Source organism: Lepidochelys kempii, chromosome 22, assembly GCF_965140285.1.
Source record: "Lepidochelys kempii isolate rLepKem1 chromosome 22, rLepKem1.hap1, whole genome shotgun sequence".
NCBI lineage: Eukaryota > Metazoa > Chordata > Testudines > Cheloniidae > Lepidochelys > Lepidochelys kempii.
This window is the reverse complement of record NC_136401.1, coordinates 21,230,622-21,243,710: the sequence shown is the minus strand read 5'-3', so window position 1 is coordinate 21,243,710 and position 13,089 is coordinate 21,230,622. Positions and strand designations below refer to the sequence as shown.

The 13,089-nt window shown below is 60.0% G+C and overlaps 2 protein-coding genes across 3 annotated transcripts in view; one reads left to right on the top strand and one right to left on the bottom strand.

Moving 5' to 3' along the window:
- Positions 1-1,456: 1,456 nt before the first annotated feature.
- APOA1 (apolipoprotein A1) lies at positions 1,457-4,807 on the top strand. The gene is made up of 4 exons (XM_073320980.1): positions 1,457-1,589; positions 2,139-2,199; positions 2,852-3,005; positions 3,755-4,807. The coding sequence occupies exons 2-4, from the start codon at positions 2,157-2,159 to the stop codon at positions 4,359-4,361; spliced, it is 804 nt and encodes a 267-aa protein (XP_073177081.1). The 5' UTR covers positions 1,457-1,589; positions 2,139-2,156; the 3' UTR covers positions 4,362-4,807.
- Positions 4,808-6,884: 2,077 nt separating this feature from the next.
- The window catches only part of APOC3 (apolipoprotein C3), a 177,567-nt gene continuing 171,362 nt past the window's right edge, over positions 6,885-13,089 (bottom strand). Inside the window, exons 1-4 of one of the 2 annotated variants that reach the window (XM_073321150.2) lie at positions 10,633-10,731; positions 9,366-9,431; positions 8,397-8,523; positions 6,885-7,306 (exon numbers count right to left, since the gene is read on the bottom strand). In XM_073321150.2, coding sequence (XP_073177251.1) covers positions 7,207-7,306; positions 8,397-8,523; positions 9,366-9,423 — 285 coding nt within the window. In that variant the 5' untranslated portion in view covers positions 9,424-9,431; positions 10,633-10,731 and the 3' untranslated portion in view covers positions 6,885-7,206. Of the gene's footprint in view, positions 7,307-8,396; positions 8,524-9,365; positions 9,435-10,632; positions 10,732-13,089 lie in introns of those variants that run through there. The other variant, XM_073321151.1, reaches the window with a different exon arrangement.

Genomic DNA, 13,089 nt, shown 5'->3' with positions numbered 1-13,089 from the left:
CCAAAATCCCTTCCTGCCCCAGCCGGGCCTTGCCAAGAGCGATCCGCCGGAGCCTGCCTGGACTGCTGGATGGGTGCTCACAGCTGGAGGGGGAATGAGGTCTACAGGGTAGGAATAAAGAAAGGCCTTAGGACTGAAAACAGTGTGTCCAAAACTCCACCAGGGAAGTCTGACTGGGCCAGGGGAAGGGGACTGACTTGTCCCAGAGCATCCCCAGCACCGGTGTGGCTGGAGACCAGCAGGTGCCTGTTAATTATCTGTCTGGGGCAGCTCCTGCCCTGAGTACCCCAGCTCCGCCCTGTCCCAATGCCGTTTCTCTCTGAGCCAGACCAGAGCAGCCGGAGCTAGCTGGACCAGCCATGTGTGATGGTGAAGCAACTGGTGCAGTAAGTCCAGAGCATGCTGGTGTCTTTCAGCAGGAGCACTTGCTGGCCCCATGTTCACATCCCCTGGTTGCAGTTTGGGTGAATTCTCTGGCTCTTTGTCTCTGCTGCTGGATTATCCCAACAGCTCATGCCCATGTCTGTGAAGAGCAAATCGGACAAATTGCACCAATTGCCAGGTTGCTGCCCAGGGCTGACACAGCCCCTCGCTGCCCCACCTCCACACTACACGTCCTGCAGCCCGTTGAAGTCTGGGTCCTGCTGTCCAAGGGGCACTCCACAGGTAGGGCTGCCTCCTGCTACAGCTGTGAGGAATCCTGTCCGTTTAAATGGCCCAAAAACGGAGTTGATTCCCTGGCCTGATGCCCTCTTGTCCCCTGGCCCCATACAGGCCAAAGGGGAAGCGCTCTCGGGTGAGCCCCATGTTCTTCAGGTTATTGCTTAGGTAGGTGGCTTGGCTTAGGATGGTCTCTGCTCTGGAGGTCATCCTCGGGGCTGAGCCATTCTCTTGCCAAGGCTGGGAATTGAGGGAGTTTGTCAGAGGCCGTGGCAGGGTAGTGGGAGGTTAGAGCATTTGGTATTCCAGACTTCGAGCCCCATCTCCATTCCAGTGGTCCTACACCCCCCATTGCACACAGCACCACAGGGCTGAGCGCTGTCTGCCTGGCAGGTTCCCATTTGCGCTAGGCACCCGGGGCAACCTGCAGGTGGTTACTTTAGAGCTGGGATGGGGGGGGCACATGGTGGCTAGTGCAAATTTAATTGTTTCAAAAGAAAAACACACAGGCGTGAGGTGTCCTGGGAAAACAAGGCTGAATCCCTGAGGATGCAAATCTTGCTCACTGGCTCCCATCGAATCTCAGGGGCTTCTGAAGGGCCAGGGGTAGGGAGGGGTCCCAATGTGGCTGGTGGAAAATCTGGGTCAGCCGAAGTAAACAAACAGCCTTGCTGGTCTGGAGGCTCCCACTGCAGGAGCCTGTTTATTCTGGCCTCTCCTCCCAGGCAGTTGCTCCTTGATCGCGCCCGTCCACAGTGGGGATGTGTTCGATCCTTGAACTCTAAGCGCCACATAATCAGAACTTGGGAGTGCTTTCCTGAGCTTATCTCCAGGATAAATCCCCTCTCCGGTATAAATAACAGCACTGGGGACACACAAGCCATACTCAAGAGGAGGAGCAGCAGCAGCAGCAGGAGGCAGTGAAACTGGTAAGTGCCTCAATCCTTCTAGGGGTGTGATTTGCTGGGAATTGTTCCTGGGGAGAGCTGGGGAGTCCTGCCCTGTCTTGGAGCATTGGCCCTGCTCTGTGCGGCCTCCCTCTGTCCTGGGAGGTTAAACCTGCCCTTGAGCGTAACTGCTGTGAGAGGTGATGGAGGGGAGGGGATAGCCTCACCCCACCCTGGGAGAATTAAATCAGCAGCAGCACAACTGGGAAGCAGAAAGATCATGAACCCTTGACCCATTGCCTCTGTCTGGGCGCTTGCTCGCCCTGCTGTAAAGGCACCTAATGGCTTCTGTTACATGGTCTCGCCAGTCAGGCTGATGCAAAGCCCTGAGCTGCCTTGAATGGGCAGGGGCAGAATGGGGCAATGCCAGGTGGGTAAGTGGCTCTCCCCTGAGGGATAGTGACAGAAGGAACAAGGCTTGTCCCAGATTGTCACCGTCCTCCAGCGATTAATCATCGACTGGCAGCTCCTCGCTCTGTTAAGCAGTTTCTGTTTGTTCACTTGAGCCCCAAACTCTTTTGCCTTCCCCAGGTTGAGAGACAGCCGAAGATGAGAGCAGGCGTTGTGATCCTCGCCCTGGTGTTCCTCACAGGTAGGGCCAAAAACCAGCACAAAACTCGAAGGCGGGGTGAATCCAGACACCCCTGAGCAGGGAGGGCGGAGGAGCTGTGTTCAGCCCAGGGCATGTGGTGCCCCAGAAGTCAGAGCCCTGGGCAGGCCCACGTGCCTTGCTGTGCAAGGGGCCAGGCCCAGCAGCCTCTGCAGAAGGCGTCCAGCTTAGAGTGACTCTAAAAGCGGTTTGGAGACGAGGGTGCAGTAAAACAGCACCCAGAGCCTCCGGGCTCCTGTCTAGGCCAGGGAGCAGAGACGAGGCTGTGTGCAGCAGTGGGAGAGCGTGGGGATGTTCAGGGGTCGGAGAGAGGGGCAGGGTGGGCCAGCGAGCTGAGGTTTGGGAACCAGGAGCTCCGGAGCTATAATCTGGTCTGGGCCAGGTAAGTCCACTGCCCCAGTTGAAGGACCCAGCCTGTAACCTCCCCAAACCAGAGACATGTAAAACCAGCCAGGCTCCCCCAGGAAACCCTTCCTGCCCGGGGGGGCACCGTCTGCCAAGCCTGCAGTTGGTAACACAAGCAGCTTCCAGCTCCAGCCCAGGGACTGATCTGGGCAGGAGGTGCCGCGTGGTGAGTGTCTCCGGGGTGGGATTTGGGGAGCTGGTCCTGAGCCCTCTTGTGCTTTCCTTGCAGGGACTCAGGCCCGCCACTTCTGGCAGCATGAGGACCCCCAGACACCCCTGGATCGCTTCAAGGACATGGTCCAGGTCTACCTGGAGACAGTCAAGGCTAGTGGCAAGGAAGCCATTGCCCAGTTTGAGACCTCTGCAGTTGGCAAACAGCTTGAGTAAGTAGCTGACTCTGGGGAGGAGTAGGCTGTTAGGAGGTCAGCGCCAGGCCCTATAGCCTTGTGCCACACACTTGCAGGCTGTGATGCCCCTGGCCCTGAAGCCGTCTCCCACGTGCTGCCACTGCCTTCTGCTGGTTGCAATGGGAACTTCTCAACTGTGTGTCAGGCCCTAGGACTCAGCAGCTAAGGGTGATCACAGATCCTGCCCCTGGAGCTAAGGGGGGACTTTGTCCCTGCTGGCGCTGTGGGGTGCCCAGTGGCCTGCACTGCACAGCAGCTGGCAGCTGTGACCCCCCCCCCCCACCTTTGTGGTGGATCTAGTACTCTCCCTCCTTCCACCACCAGAGAACTGAGTGAGCCTTGTCGTCCCCAGGTTGTCTGGGGAAACTGAGGCATGGAAGAGGTTAAATCTACCATTGACTTGACCCAGACCTGAGGTGTCAGCCACTCTGAGGCCCCAGGCATCTCAAACTGGGCACCCAAAATGTGTGAACCCTTGTGGAACTGCGGGGTGAGGTGATTGGCCAGAGGGAGTCAGTGTTAGAGCTGGGATTAGAACGCAGGAGTTCCCAGCTCCCAGTGTTAGGCCCATGACAAGGCAGTGGCTGGGAGCAGAGCCCATCTGCTGGCTGTACCGTCCCATCCCTTCTGGGAACAAGGCTGCATCCCCAGGGCCTCCCTGGGCTTTGCCAGGAGAGAGGCCGTGCAGCGGTGTGTAACCCCGGCCCCGCTGTCTTCCCCTGCAGCCTGAAGCTGGCTGACAACCTGGACTCCCTGACGGTGGCGGCACAAAAACTGCAAGAGGACCTGGCTCCCTACTACAAGGAGGCCTGGGGGCTGTGGGTGAAGGACACGGAGGCCCTGAGGAAGGAGCTAACCAAGGAGATGGAGGAAGTGAAACAGAAGATCCAGCCCTTCCTGGAGCAGTTCTACAAGAAGTGGACGGAGGAGCTGGAGGTCTATCGTCAGAAGCTGACCCCCATCAGTGAGGAGCTGAAGGAGATGACCAAGCAGAAGGTGGAGGTCCTGCAGCAGAAGCTGACCCCCGTGGCTGAGGAGGCCCGGGACCGGCTGCGTGGGCATGTGGAGGAGTTGCGCAAGAACCTGACGCCCTACAGCGATGAGCTGCGCGAGAAGCTGAGCCAGAAGCTGCAGGAGATTCGGGAGAAGGGCATCCCCCAGGCTGCTGAGTATCAGGCCAAGGTGATCCAGCATCTCACTGCCTTCCGAGAGAAGGTCACGCCCCTCGTGCAGGATTTCAAGGAGCGCCTGACCCCCTATGCTGAGAGCCTCAAGACCCGCTTCCTGAACCTGCTGGACAACCTCCGAAAGAACTTGGCCAAGGGCAACTAGTGGCACCGGGCCAGGGACTGACACCCCCTCCCCTAGCCCACAATGACCCCCACCTGATCAGCCACTGCCCTGTATTCCACTGCTGCTAATACGCATCTGGGCGAAGGCACCAGGTGTGCTCGCCTCCCCCTTCCCCTGCCCCCCGGGCGCCCCCAGCGCTGGGCCAAGCTGTCTCGGCCCTTTGGGGCTCAGTCACTTACTGTCTGAGTAATTGTCAGTCACAATTGCTGTCGAACGAGGGTCTCTCTGCTGGGGGGCGGGGGGGAGCTGGGGTAGAAACCAGCACAGGGCAAAGGCCAGTCCACTGGGAATGTCCTTCCCAGAGCTCTCCTCCCTGTTCCAGGCTCGGGGCGCTCACCTGCCCCAACCTCCCCCCCAACACACCCACCCCGCAGAATTCTTCATTCTTGTTTCTTTGTTTTGTCAAATAAAAGTGATTTAAGTTACTGGGAGCTTGTGTTTGCAGGGGATTTCCCGGGGGGCAAGAGTGCACTGTGGGGGGCAGGGAGCACCAAATGGGAGGCTGAGGGCCCTGTGGGGCGGAGAAGACATAGGAGCTCCAGGGGGACTCATGGGGGTCCATGGGCTGCAGGTTACTGAAGGGAAGGGCTGTGCAGACCAGGAGGGATGGTGGGGGGCAGGAAGAGGAATGGTCTGCAGGGGAGAGGGGGTGAGGGGACCCTGTGGGGAGCCCTCCCAGGTGCTCACTTTCCTGCAATCCAGCAATCCTAGTGTAGGCTTGCAGAGCACCCTGAGCTGAGCCGGGGGGGGGGGGGGGGGGGGTTGCCCCAGGGTGGCTCTTTCCAAGAGGCGTTGATCGGAATCACCTTCCCGCAGGACCCAGCCGCTGAGGAGTCTGTGCGCAAGGCCCAGCCCAATCGGAGCCTTCTGGGAGCCCCAGGGGGAGACGTGGCTGTGGGGCTGGGGTGAGCTGGGCAGCAGACATGGCGTGCGAGGCCATTGTAGCTCCCCAGGGGAGTGAGCCCCTCCGGCTCAGCCCTGTCCCTTGTGCAGGGGATGCCCTCAGCCGGGCTGTTATAAACCTGCTGCCGAGGGGAGCATCAGCCGGCCAGGGCTGGCAGCTCGGGGGCAGGCTCTGGTCCTGGCTGGTCACAGGGGTTGTCCAGAGCTGTCGTAGCAGGTCAGGGCTGAGGGCTGTTAGCAGAGCTGGCTGGGAACAGAGCGGGTCAGGCACAAAGGGTTGATTCGTCCAGCTGAGGCCTCACCAGAGCTGAGCCAGGCGGGACGGTTAGCTTGGTGTGAGCTGGGTCCTGCAAACTCAGGTGTTTGTGCTCCTGTAGCCATCTTGGTGGTTAGTGTGCGTATGTGGGTGTGCGCCCTCACCCCCCCCCCCAACACACACATCCCAGCATCGCACCAAGATGGGGCATCAGGCCAGGCCCTGCTGCCCGCTGCCCCCGCTGTAGCAAAGCGGAAGGGCTCTGTGCGCTGCTCTCCTCGCTGCTGTTGAGAGAGCATCTGGCAGCCCTGCAGTGCTGGCTGTAGCCTGAGCCTTTATGCCCCCTGTTGGCCTTGTTTCCGTCTGCTTTCAACCTGCTGGTGCCAGAGCCAGGCCGCAAGTCCATTGTGGGGGTCTGCTTCGTGTGTCTGCAAGGGGAGGGGGTTGGCTGCATTGCACAGCTCTGGGTTCTGCGTACAATAACCGCCCACCCGCCTACGCTTGCTGAAGGTTTAGACAAACCCACATCTTGACGCTAGCCGGGAGAACGGCCACCCTGCGGTCTGGCCCAAGATTTGCAGACACCTTGAAGGGGCCTGATCCTGAGCAATTTCTGAAAATCCAGCCCCCTTTCCTGTGTCTCGGGTGAGGAGCCCCCAACCACAGCAGTGGCTTTGTTCTCTACCTCAAAGCATATTCTAGGCTGCCATTGTTAAAGCAGCATCTTCCCATGGGGCCAGGTTTCCACTAGGTAACGAGCAGCCAATCCCCCGTCGTCCTTTCGCTAGAAACGCAGCTGCGGTTCCTAGGTACCAGGGAAGCAGGTGCCACAAAGGGTGGAGGGGGGCATGCCTGGAAGGCCTAATGCTGACTTCGTTCATTGCCATGCAGCGAGTTGGGATGTGCCAAGCATGGGCGTCTGCGTGCGCACAGCTGGAGGATTGAAGTCAGGGCTGGACTGGGAGCCAGAGCACTCACCTGAGTCCCAGCCTGGGGGGTGGCGGCTCATTGGCCAGTAAATCCCATTCTGGGCAATTGTTCCCGAATCCTAGTTGGTTCCGATGAGTCTTTCTCCCTGACCCAGTGCTGAAGTTGTAATGAAAGGGGTCCTGGTGTTCAAGCAATTTTTTTATTCATAACTGATGCAGCAAAGCCCAGAGGTGCCGGGCCTCAGCCCTGCCCACATCAAGCACTGCCTCTACCCGACGATGGGTATTGCACGGAGAATGCATCCAACTTCTCAAAGGCTGTGCTGCTTGCTCCCGGCAGCCAGTTTACTGCATGCATGCTGTGCACACACACGCTCTCTCTGCAACACTCCAGTAAAGGCCACCACATGCATCTCAAGTTTACTTCATTTTATTGCAAGACACATGACAAACTTTGAGTTAGGATGTTTTATAAGGGGGGAAAAGCCCAGCCCCTCCAAACCAACACACCAGCTGGAACCAAAACTCCTGTGCCCCAGTGGAAGTAGAATATGACCACGCCACGCTGAGTGGAGATTGAGTCACTGAACAGACAGGCAGCTGGGAAAGCGCTTAGGTGGACGGATGCTGGGCTCTCTGCCCAGAGCAGGGAGTCGCTCTGGTTACAATTTGCATTGCGCATCGTGCACCTGCCCTCACTCAGCTGAGAACCCGACCAGAGCTGCTGATGTGGGGCTCACTGCCCAGGCGACTGCTGCTCCCAGAGCGCAGCGAACTTGTCCTTTAGCATACCCCAAAACTCGTGTACGTCCTCCGCACGCATACTGACCCAGTCCCTGAAGGGTTAAACACACCGGGGAGGGGGGGGCAGAGGAAGAGGTTATATTAAAGGGGGGCCTATATGCAAAGGTTGAAGATAGCCACTTTAATAATATGACTCAGTGCAATCAAGCTGGGAGTTACACCCGCGGGGGGGCAGAGAGGGAAGGACAGTTTACTGGGCATTGTGGGTCTGTGCTGGTGCTATAAACTGCTGCTTTAATAAGCAGTGCAGGGTCAGGGCATGGCTTTTATAATCCTGCTGCCTCGCCTGAAATGCTGAGAAACCCGCTGTTCCCAAGGCATCCCCCTGTGGGCTGGGGAACATGCTGGACTGATGGGACTGGTGCACTTAAGCCACAGAACAAGTGTAGCAGGGGTAATGACAATGCCAGCTTCCCCCATCCTGTCCTGGGGTCACAGAGGGACCATCTGTCCATGGCCCATTCAGTCCTTGCCCTTCACTGAGCTGCCAATTAGAAGACAGACTCATGGGGTATTTTGTGTCCTCAGAGGGACTGGCCTGAGCCTGAGACCTGCTCTGTCTCGTGCCTATGTCCCTAGATTAACCAGTTTGCATATTCTGTTTTTTGCAATTTTGCATATTGCAGTCAGAGTGCTTGGGGTTTGCTGCACCCCATTGCCTCGATGTGACAGCTCCCTCCCCCAGCTCCTGGCACAGGCAGTTGGGTACAAGAGCCGGCCAGGTGTTTGCCTCGTGGGAGAGGCACTGTGAGCAGACCAGCTTCTAGGGGGCCTCAGCCAGCACAGGTGTGACTTGGGTGCTGACCCTGCGGCGCCCATGGCCCTCACCTGGAACTGTGGGACACTCAAGGTCCCAAGAGCTTTGTCACTGGCTTCCTGGGCCCAGGGTTGTACCCCAGCGTGTTCCACACTGAGGAGCAGGGGCCTCCTGCTCGCTGCTGCACTGGGGCAGACCTCTGCAGCTCCAGGGGCTGCTGGGCACTGCCCAGCCCTGTATCTGCCCCTGGCCTGGTCGCCAGGGTTCTCCGTATGCTGGCTGTGCCTGGGCAGGCATGGGAAGGGGAAGGGCTTGTGGAGAGAGGTGGGGGAGACCCCTGGGCCAGAAGGGATGGGGGGGCGCACCTGGCCTGCTGAGCCAACTCGGATTCCTGGACCTTGCTTAAGGTGTCCTTGGCCGTCTGAGTCATGTGCTGGACGTAATCTTGCACCTTCTTCAAGACGGTTTCCTCCTCCGTGGGGGCCTCCGCCTCTGCAAGCAAAGACCAAGCCATGGGTGTCGGGAGGGGCGGGGGGGAGGTTCGGGGGGGTATTAACAGGAGTGTCGTTATGTAAACCAAGGGCGATAATTGTCCTGCTCAACTTGGCACTGGGGAGAGCTCAGCTGGAGCCCTGTGTCCAGTTCTGGCTGCCCCACTGTAGGAGAGATGTGGACAAACTGGAGAGAGTGCAGAGAAGAGCAACAAAAATGACCAAAGATTTAGAAAACCTGGCCTACGAGGCCAGGTTAAAAACCAGGTTGTTTAGTCTTGAGCAAAGAAGACGAGGAGGGACCTGATTTCAGTCCTCAAATATGTTAAGGGCTGTTATAAAGAGGGCGGGGATCAGTTGTTCTCCATGTCCACTGAAGGCAGGACAAGGAGAAATGGGCTTAATCTGTAGCCAGGGGAGATTTAGGTGAGATAATAGGTAAAAATGTCTAACTCTAAGGCTAGTTAAGCTCTGGACCAGGCTCCCAAGGCAGGTTGTGGAATCCCCGTCACTGGAGGTTTTTAAGAACAGGTCAGACAAACACCTGGCAGGGACGGTCTAGGTTCTCTGGTCCTGCCTCAACACAGGGGGATGGGCTAGGTGGCCTCTCGAGGTCCCTTCCAGCCCCACGTTTCTGTGAGTCCCTCTCTGTCTCCTGCTGCCTTGTAACTAGCAGCAGTTCCGTGGGGCTTTCCTCCAACTCATGGGCTGCGTGATGCCCCTTCCCTCGTCCCCACCTCACCCTGCAACCTGCTCCCTCCCCCCACTCTTCCCATCTCTTGCTTATACCCGATTCCTTCCTCCCCCCCTTCCCCTCGCCCCTAGATGGGGGGCGGCTCTTACGTGCCACAGCAGCGAGCAGTGCCAGGCCCAGGAGCATGAGGAGGAGCTGGGCCTTCATGGTGCGGGCTGAGGAGAGAGCAGCAGAGCGTGAAGGGCTGCAGGGGCCATCCCAGTGACAGCCCCCCCACCCGGCGTAATGGCACCTCCCTCCCATGCCTGCTGCCCCAACGCCCCCGGGATGCAAAGCCAGCCAGCTCCCTGCTGGGTATGGTGCAGCAAGCCCCCCTGGCTTCAGGGCACGTGCCCGCCCCCAGGCCTCTTGCTGTGCCCCTCTGGACACGTGGGCGCAGCCTACCCCGGGAGCCAGCGGCTGCACACCCGGGGCTGTACAGTGTCAGGGCCGGTGCTCACGCCCCAGCCCACTCCAGCCTGGCACGCGGAGAGCCAGGAAGCGAGCGGCTGCCGCGAGTTGAGCTGGGGGCAAAGCGGCCAACAGGGCTCAAGGTGGCTCAGAATAGACAGGCACCCCCTCTGTCCCCCCACGCAGGCCCCAGCCCAGCACCACCAAGCTGGGGGGAACGCTGGCCCTGCTAAGCTGGGCTGGGACTAGCCCACAGCCTGGGGTCTCTGCCTGCAGCACCTCCCGCCAGTGCCCTGATCTCTGAGTCCACAGACTGCAGCGTGTGTGAGCCAGGGAGAAAGGCTGGCAGCTTCCCCGGCAGAGGGGGCTGACGGCCCCAGCCAGGCCAGGCCCTCTCCAGCCACAGCAGGCAGAACATACAGTCCCTTCAGGCAGACTGGGTCCCATCCTGCTCGCCCCAGCATCGCTGCTCGGAGCCGGTGACGTGGGCTGTTCCCACCGCCCCTGCCCTGCTGCCAGCCTCAGCCTGGCCGGGCACGCAGGCCCCGGAGCAGCGCTTCGCAGCTGGCTCAGAACACACGCAGGAAGGTTTGATGTCCTGTCTGCGGGGGGGGGGTCGTGCCATTAAGCTGCACACACCTCCCGGGGGTGGAGAGTGCCCCTGCCCAGGGCAGACCAGGCAGCCGCCTGCACCCGCTGCACGTGGGTGTGCACAGAGCTTAGCGCGAGGCAGCAGCTGCTGCCCAGTGGCATTGCCAGAGCATCCGACTAGGACTCTGGAGGCTGGTTCACCGAGGGCAGGACTGGCTTTTCCCTGTTATCTCCTCCCCCGTTGCAGCCGGGCCTGCTTTTCCTTTGCAGTAATGCTCTGCGGCTTGAAATGCAGCTGACTCACCTCCAGGTGGGCGCAAGCCCCAGCCATGGCCCCCCAGCCCCAGAATCTACCGTGTCAAACTCCAGGCTTACCTGGCTGCGTTGCTTCCTGGGCTTTGCTAACCAGCTAGTGCCCCGGCTTCACGCTTTTATACCCGCCCCAGGAAGTGGCCTCCAAGGGACGTTTGGGCAAAGGTCAGTGGGGTGGCTTGGCCAGACCAAAGAGGGGGGTTGCATTTATGGCTCACTTGCTTGCTGCCAGGCATACTCAGGGTCAGGCTGCCTCACGGAGTTGAGAAATCCCTCAGCGAACCAGGGCCAAGGCTGTACACACACCCACACCCACACTGCAGTGCGAGGCCCTGTGGTGATCAGTGCAGAGCAGTGACAGGGCTCCTATCCCTGCTTTGCAGAGAGCCTAACTCCCTGCAGCTGCTGCCTTATCTGGCTCTCCCCTCCTGGGGGTGGGTCCCAGGTGAGTGCTGCCAACAGAGATGCTCCACTCCCCAGCCTGTCCTCAGCTCCCTGACCAGCCGGGCCCAGGGGAGGCTGCAAATCACTATGTGGCACAAGAGTGACCTCCAGTGGCCTGCGTCCAGCTTGCATCGGCGGGCAGGGCACTGGGGCCAGCCACCGTCTGCCCTGGCTCTGGGGGCAGGCAGCGTCTGGGCTAGCTGCCCCGAGGGCCTGGGGCAGGACTGCCCTGCCGGGTGGCACGCTGGCCCTGTGCTCAGCAGAGCGGCTCCTGAAGGCACCAAGAGCTGTGGGAGGCCTGGGCTGCTCCCCCATTGTCCTGGCTGGCGGGAGGGGGGCGGCACCAGCACCTCAGCAGCGGGGAGAGGGCAGCAGGGCCCACGTGGGAAGCTGGATTGCTTGGTTACTGACCAGTTTTCTGGGCCTGGGCCAGCTACTCCCCCATGGAGAGTGGAGACCCAGGTCCAACCTGCTTCCTCCCAGGGCGGGAGAGGAGGAGCAGGGTGACTCTGTTCGGATGACCCTCTGGCTCTGGCCCAGGTGACAGCCCCCAGGGCTCCAGGCCAGTCATGCCCCAGCCACACTGACCCCCATAACCACCATACAGCCCTGCGAGCTTCCAGGCAGGGCCTCGCTGCTGGAGCATGCCCAGCGGAAAGGAGCCCAGGCTCCAGCAGAGCTGAGATGGGTCGAGGTGTGGAGGGGAGGCCCCTGAGGCATATTACAGCAGCAAACAGATGTCCCAGTCCTGCGTAGACACAGTCCCTGCCCCAAGAGCTGGCAGGTTAAGCAGATAGGCTGGCCCAGGAAGTTCCCCCTTTTCACAAGTGGGGAGCAGAGAGACTTGCCCACAGGGGGAATAACTGGTAGCTCTGGGCATTGAACCAGGACACCTGGGTTCCCCACCAGCACTGTAACAAGCAGCTCATCCTTTCTGTGTCTCCAGGCTTGCTGGGTTTGGTAGGGGAGGGATGGTATGAGCCACTTGCACTGACCAGCCCTGCCAGCCTCCCACTCCTCAGTGCAGGTTTGCATTTGCTTTGCTCTCAGCATGAGCCGGGACATCCTGCTGCTGCTGGCACCTTCCTCCCCGAGGTCTCCTGGTTCACAGCTACCTGGTGTCGTGCACACGGGCCTTCTACAGCCAGGAGAGCAGCCGGGGCTCTTTGGACTCTGGTGGTGTCATCCCTCCTGAGCCCTGCTGCAAGCCCGTCACCCCAGTCACCTTGTACTGTGAACCGGTGATAACACATCACAGGGGAGCTTCAGCCTGAGCCAGGGAGGTCAGCGGGGTGCATCTCTGGGGAAGCTCTGGGTTGCAACCGGCTGGGGGACGAGCTGTGGGGAGACATTTAAACGTGAACTAGGCAAAACTTTGGGGGGGAGGGGCCTTGTGCTGATGCCTGCAGCTGTGCCCATCTGGCGCTCTCCAGGTCTCCCTCGGCACTTTGGTCGCTTGTCTTACGCTCAGGCTCCATTGCCTGCTTTTCAGGGCCTAATCACACCCTGTGACATCATAAGCGGCCGCCATGGAAACAGCTGTGATGTCACAAAGAGAGGGCTATGATGTCAGGTGGGGGAGAGTGGGGGAGCCCATTCCAAGCCCTGTCTCAGCGCTGAGCAGCTACTCTCATCCCGCAGCCCTGAGCCAAGTCTCCTACAAGGCAGGGTGCTCTACAGCACAGGGTGAGGGAGGGGAAACTCAGCAACTCAAGCAGGCAACAGCAGGACAGCGAGTGCCATCCAGGGGGTGGGAAATAGCTCTCCCCCCAGCCCACAGGCCCCCCATGCGTGCTGGTCACGAAGGAGACCCATGGCTGCAGCCATGTGTGGCCAGGGGAACGGGGCTAGTCTTGCACCGTACACTATCTAACTGGCCCCACAACTGGGGAAGCTCCCAGAGGGCTAAAGGCACATTTGCCCCCAGTCTCGGCTCTGAGGCCGGGGTGGGGGCTGTCTGTTTGCAGAAGCTCGTTTTGCCAGGTGCCCAGGGCGGTGGCAGCAGGAGGAATGCTTAGCCAGGGCACTGGCTGTGTCCCAGCCCAACGGGGACTCTGTGCTGGGTGAGGGGACCCT